The sequence below is a fragment of the Mustela nigripes genome, chromosome 7 (genome assembly GCF_022355385.1).
Source record: "Mustela nigripes isolate SB6536 chromosome 7, MUSNIG.SB6536, whole genome shotgun sequence".
NCBI lineage: Eukaryota > Metazoa > Chordata > Mammalia > Carnivora > Mustelidae > Mustela > Mustela nigripes.
Genome location: NC_081563.1, coordinates 1716226 through 1722323, shown reverse-complemented (window position 1 = coordinate 1722323; position 6098 = coordinate 1716226). Strand labels below are relative to the sequence as shown.

General features: G+C 54.6%; 1 protein-coding gene across 3 annotated transcripts in view; it reads right to left on the bottom strand.

The window, feature by feature from the left end:
• TRAPPC12 (trafficking protein particle complex subunit 12) overlaps positions 1 to 6098 on the bottom strand; it is a 79434-nt gene that overhangs the window by 14711 nt on the left and 58625 nt on the right. For all 3 annotated transcript variants that reach the window (XM_059405085.1, XM_059405086.1, XM_059405087.1), the window contains exon 9: positions 4320 to 4418. In XM_059405085.1, coding sequence (XP_059261068.1) covers positions 4320 to 4418 — 99 coding nt within the window. The remainder of the gene's footprint in view (positions 1 to 4319; positions 4419 to 6098) is intronic.

The following is a 6098-nucleotide window of genomic DNA, read 5'->3' as shown; positions in this document are numbered from 1 at the left end:
ACGTTAGAGCGCCGGTCGGTAATTTCGCTGGTCATTACCCGTTACCGCGCCGGTCGGGCCACGGGGCAAGGCCGGCGCCACAGCTCGGAACGCGGTGAATTATGGCCTTACTTACCGCCAGAGAACGTCAACGCAAACAACCCTGAAGATGAGCTCAGGGCGGCACAAACCCCACAACGGAAGGCCGAGAAGCCGGCACATCCCAGAGAGTAGGAAGGACGGGGATGCGGTTGGGAGTCAAACCTTGGGCAGCTGGAACTTCAAACACCAGCAGGCTTCGCTCTGGGAGAGCCCGGAGGTACTGGGAAGCTGGGGCCCTGCCCTCACAGGGACAGCAGAGCCTACAGCCCATGAGATCTAGATCAGAAGCAGCAGTTTGAAAACTGCCCTGGGTCTGAGGAGGGGGAGTTCCTGAGGGATTTACTGGCAGGCAGCGTGCCCTCCCCTGCCCCCAGCACAGCCACACGGCCATCCAGATTCATTCCTAACCTGCCTGCACTGTGTGCAGTCCCTCCAGCTGGGCCCGCCACGCGTCCCCTCGCCCAGAGGACCGGCACAAACCTACGCGTCCCTTGACTTCTCTGGGAGAATTCCCATCAAAATCCACCCACGCTGGTCCATGCTAGACACGGAGTAACGAAAATGGCAAAAAGCAGTAATGAAAATGGCACTAAGTACAAATCTATCAATAATTACTCTGAATGCAAATGGACTTAATGCTCTAGACAAAAAACAATGGGTGACAGAGTGCATTACAACAAAATACCCTCCGTATGCTGCCAAGAGATTCATTTTGGACATAAAGATGCCTGATGAGTGAAAGTGAAAGGAAGGACATACATTTATCCCGCAAGCAGACGTGGAAAGAAGCAGGCTAGCAATGCTTCCGTAAGACAAAATAGACTTTAAGAGAGAGACAGAGAAAGGACACTGTATACTAATAAAGGGAACCATCCAAGAAGGTGTAACAGTGGTAAATATTCACGCATCCAGCATGGGAGCAACCAAATACACGCAAGTTCACGACAAACGTGAGGAGGCTCGCTGACAGTCACAACAGCGGAGACTCCAGCACCCGCTCGCGTCAGCGGACGCAGCATCTGAGTGGACCGTTAACAAGCAGACGACGGCTTCGGATGACACACGGCACCAGAGGACTCGAACAGATATAGTCAGGACACCGCATCCTAAAGCAGCAGAATGCTTTCTTTTCAAGTGCGCACAAAACATTCTCCAGACCAGATCACATACCTGGCCACAAAACAAGTCTCAACAAATTCAAGAGGACTGAAGCCACTCCATGTACCTTTTCTGATCACAATGTATCAGAGAGGACACAGAACAGGAGGACAACCTGTACGGACCGCGAACACACAGAGGCAGGCTAAGAAGCTGCTAACTGATAAACGAGTCAACCAAGAAATCAAATGAACCGGAGATTGCATGGAAACAAGTGACAATGAGGGTACAAGGGTCCAAAACGTCCGAGACACAACAAAAGCGGTTCTAGGAGGAAAGTCTGTAGCTCCACAAGCCTACCTCGAGTAGCAGGAAAAGTCTCAAACAACCTAACCTTACACGTAAAAGAGGGAGAAGAAGAGTAAACAAAACCTAAAATGAGCAGAAAGAAGGAAATTATAAAGATTAGGGCAGAGATCAATGATGTAGAAACTAAAACAACAACAACAACAACAAAAGAAAAAACAAAACGAAACAAAAACCCCAGGGGTGCCTGGGTGGCTCAGTTGAGCATCTGCCTTCGGCTCAGGTCATGATCTTAGAGTCCTGGAGTTGAGCCCCAGATCAAGCTCCCCGCTCAGTGGGCATCTGCTTCTCCCTCTCCCACAGCTGCTCCCTCCTGCTCACGCTGTCTCTCAAGTAAGTAAAGAAATAAAGTTAAAATAAACCCTTCCCCCCCCCAGTAAAACAGATCAATGAACCCAGGAGCTGGTTCTTTGACAAGATCAACAAAATTGATGAACCTCTAGCCAGACTCATAAAAAAAAGGCCCAAATAAACAAAATCACAAGTCAGAGAAGAGAAATGGCCCATAGCAAAGAAAAACAAACAGTTGTAAGAAAACATCACAAAAAATTATATGCCAACAAATCGGACAACTGAGAAAAAAAAATGGGTAAATTCCTAGAAACATAAACCATTCAAACTGAAGCAGGAAGACACAGAAAATCTGAACAGATCAATTTCCAGCTATGAAATTTAATCAGTAATAAACAATCTCCCAACAAACAAAAGTCCAGGACCAGATGGCTTCACGGGGAACTCCAGGAAACCTACACAGAAGAGCTAATACCTGTGCGTCCCAAACCGTCCCAGAGAACAGAAGAGGAAGGAAACCCCCGAACTCACTCTGTGGGGCAAGCGTGACGAGGACACCAAAACCAGACAAAGACACAACCGAAAAAGAGAACCGCAGGCCAATATCCCTGATGAACAAAGATGTAAAATTCCTCAATGAGATATTAGCAAACACAATCCAACAGAACATTAAAAAAAACCATTTGCCACAATCAAATGGGATTTATCCCTGGGATGCAAGGGTGGTTCACTCTTTGCAAATCAATCAATGTGATACTCACATCAATAAGAGAAAGGATGAAAGCCATGTGACCATTTCGGTAGATGCAGGAAGGGCGTCTGACAAAGTACCATCCATTCATGATAAAAACCCTTTGCAGTGTAGGGTTCGAGGGAACATCCCTCAACGTAATGAAGGACAAACCACAGGTGACATCATCCTCAGTGGGGAAAGACCGAGAGCCCTTCCCCTAAGGTCCGGAACAAGACAGGGACGTCCACTCACCACTTTCATTCAACACAGTACTGGAAGCCCCAGCCTCAGCGATCAGGAGAGAAAAAGAAACAACAGGCATCCGAATTGGTAAGGAGGAAGCCAGACTTTCACTATCTGCAGATGACAGGATACCACACATAGAAAACCCTAAAGACTCTACCAAAAAGCTACTAGAACTGACAAATTCCGTAAAGTCACAGGATATAAAAATCAGTGCCTAGAAATCTATTGTCCCAGGGACTCCAAGACTGTCACAGCTGGCCTCCCGTGTCAGGCTGTCCTTGGACCCAGTGCGGGTCTCATCTGCTTCCCACGAACAAACAGTTTGGGCTGGGGGTGGGGCAGGAGTAGGAGATGCGAGTGTGTGTGCGCGCGTGTGTGCATGGACTGGGGGTGTAGGAGGAGTGCGTACAGATGTACGTGTGCATGTGTGCACAGTGTGGAGGAGTGTGTGTGTGTGTATGACAGGGTGTAGGAGGAGTGTGTGCAAATGTATGCGTGTGCGTGTGTGTGTGGTATGGAGGACGGTGTGTGGACCCCTTTGGTGAGGAGAACCTGAGCCCGGGGCTGAGAGAGCCCTCGGTCGAGTCCTTCCTGGCACACTCATATCTCCGCCGCCGGGGAGCCCCGTCTGCCTCCGTGTGAAAGGGCCGGAACGCCCAAGGGGGAGCGGCTCCGCACGGCGTGTGCTCCCGTGAGCGGTGCCCCAGAGACGCCTGGCCGTTCTCCGACTACCCACAACCGTTCCCAGCCCACACTCCTCCCGCAGCCCCGGCTCGGGGACGTGATGGTGGAAGCCCTACAGGCGGAGGGGGTGCCGCGGGCAGAGGCCGTGTGGCCTCAGCCTGCAAAGGTGGGGCGGGCGGCCGGGGGGCGGCGGGCGTGGGGGGGCGCGCATCACCCCAGCGCCGGACGGTCAGGAAGACGCGTCCCGGCACCGGCGCTGCTCTTGCCTCGTCCTCGGCCCTGCTGGGGCTGCTGCACGCTGGACTCTGCTCTTTCTAGCCAAACAGCAGCCAGTGACTCTAGGACCAGCGGCGTTCAGGGAAGGCTCTGTGTGGTTTTACCACCACTCTTCTGGGTGCGACAGGGGACTTCTGAGTCCCGTTTCGGGCTTCACCAATCGCAGTCGAGGGAGATGCCCGTCAGGCAGTTCGGCTTCCTGATGCCGCTACAGCCCGCGGGACTTGACACAGTCCAACCAGAACTACTGTGAAGACCGAAACCCCTAACATCACAGGTGACATATTTATGGAGCTACTTCTTTTCTCTTTAAAATTGTATCTGTTTCAGAGAGAGAGCGCTGGACGGGCCAGAGGGAGGAGCAGGGGGCCTGATGTGGGCTCGATCCCAGGACCCCGGGATCCTGACTGGAGCCGAAGGCAGACGCCCACCCGCCCGAGCCGCCCTCCCGGATGCGTCTGTGCTGTTTCCTATGCGTCCCGGGCCGCCCCAGATGGCCCCAGAGGGGACGGGCCGCCGGAGCTCGCGGCCGGTGTGGTCGTACCTGGAGGAAGATCCGTCCGATGCCGCTGAGCAGCTGCGGCTCCTGCTCCGGGCAGTGCTGGATAGCGGCGTGGTACGCGTCCACGGCCAGCACGTAATCCTGCGGGCAGAACGCCAGGGACACTGTGGGTTAGAAAGGTCACGCTCGGGTTTAGAACGCTAGTGGCTCAGTGGCCGCACATGCACACGAGGAGAGCGGGCCCGGGAGTGCGGGAGCCGCTGGGGGGCGGGAGCCGCAGGGCCGGAGCTGGGCCCTCGAGGGGCCTGATGGTTCCTCAATGTTGCCACCTCAACGGCAACAGGAATTCGCCGCACAGTCTCTCTTTCCTGACAAAACCACCAATGAACGGGTGACTTTCATCCTATTTCTCTCTGCCAAATCCCTAGAGCGAATTTATGAACAGCATCTCTTAAGGTTTCCTACGCGAGAAATGGAGGGAAAGTCCTCACACACACACGACACCCTGCACCAAACACCACAGCCAGGGGCCGGCCTCAAGTCCTCTGTGGGGCGCCCCCTGCCGCGCTGGGAGGTGGTGACCACGAGTCCGGCCATGCCAGAGCTGGGTGCATGACCCCGCTGGCCACCGAGCCGGGTCGTGCGTGCTACCAGCGGCCTTCGCCAGCCTCTCTCGGTCGTCGGAGTGCTTCCACACCGCCATGGGGGAGCGGGCCGGCCCGGCCGTCTCTGTGCTTCCCCGGGTGCCCCCCAAGTGCTGGTCTGCGGGGGGTCCCGGTAGATGCTGAGTCAGAAAAAGCCTGTTTATCCACAAGAAAGAGGTGGAACCCGTCATCTCTCTCGGGCGTCAAGGTCTCCTCGTGGCCCTTGGCTCGTCTCGGGCTCCCCCAAACCCCGGCTCTTCGGAATAGCAGCGATCATGAACATTTACATAGAGCAGGCCCAGCACGGCTGCTGTGTTCTTTGGAGTCCCAGCACGTGGCCACGAGCCATGCGGCAGCAGATGCGCGGTCACCCCCACAAGTGCTTTATTCCTCCACATTTGCAGGCAGAGCCAAGCTACCCATGTGCTCACTGGAGTGGTCTACAAACAGACAGGTGACCAGTAAAATCCCAGTTTCAGAGAAGAATGAAAAAACTCTCTCCATTCTGGAACCTTCCAGTGACGCTCATTAAGACAAGTCTTATTCAAATGATTCACAAGGACCCTGAGAGCACCCGCCTGTCCTTCCCCCTGGCGTTCTGCTAACTGTCACAGCCGCCCACAGCGGGGCTGTGCAGTTTGAGGGTTGTGTATCGTGCACACGTGCATGACTGTGCCAGTGAGTGAGATGTGTGGCTTATGCACAACCGTGAGTGCAAGCACAAGTGTAAGAGAGCAAGCACGTACATGGGCGTATGTACAAGCACGACCAAGTGTGTGCGTGCAAGCCTGAGGATGAGAAACCAAGTGGATACATGAATGTGTGCACGAGCATGAGTGAAATGTGTACACAGCTGTGAGTGTAAGTGTGGGAGTGGGTGTGCAAGTGTGTGCTGAGGCCCCGCTTGGCGGCTGGTGTAGGGCCCCAGCAGAGTGCACGGGATGCCCCCGCGGGCTCCAGGGGCAGTCGCGTCCTATAATTCAACAGAGGCCCCTTGCTGCCGCTTCAGCGAGAACCGAAGGCAGGTCTGACGTTCCTGGTAGCGCTAGAGTGTCACTGACACATGCCGGCCTGTGGACGCGGTGGCCCGCCCACTTCCACGGAAGTGCAAGTCCACGGAAGCCAGCACCACGGCCTCACAGCTCTGCCTTGGCGCTTCCGGCCAGGAGCCAGTGCT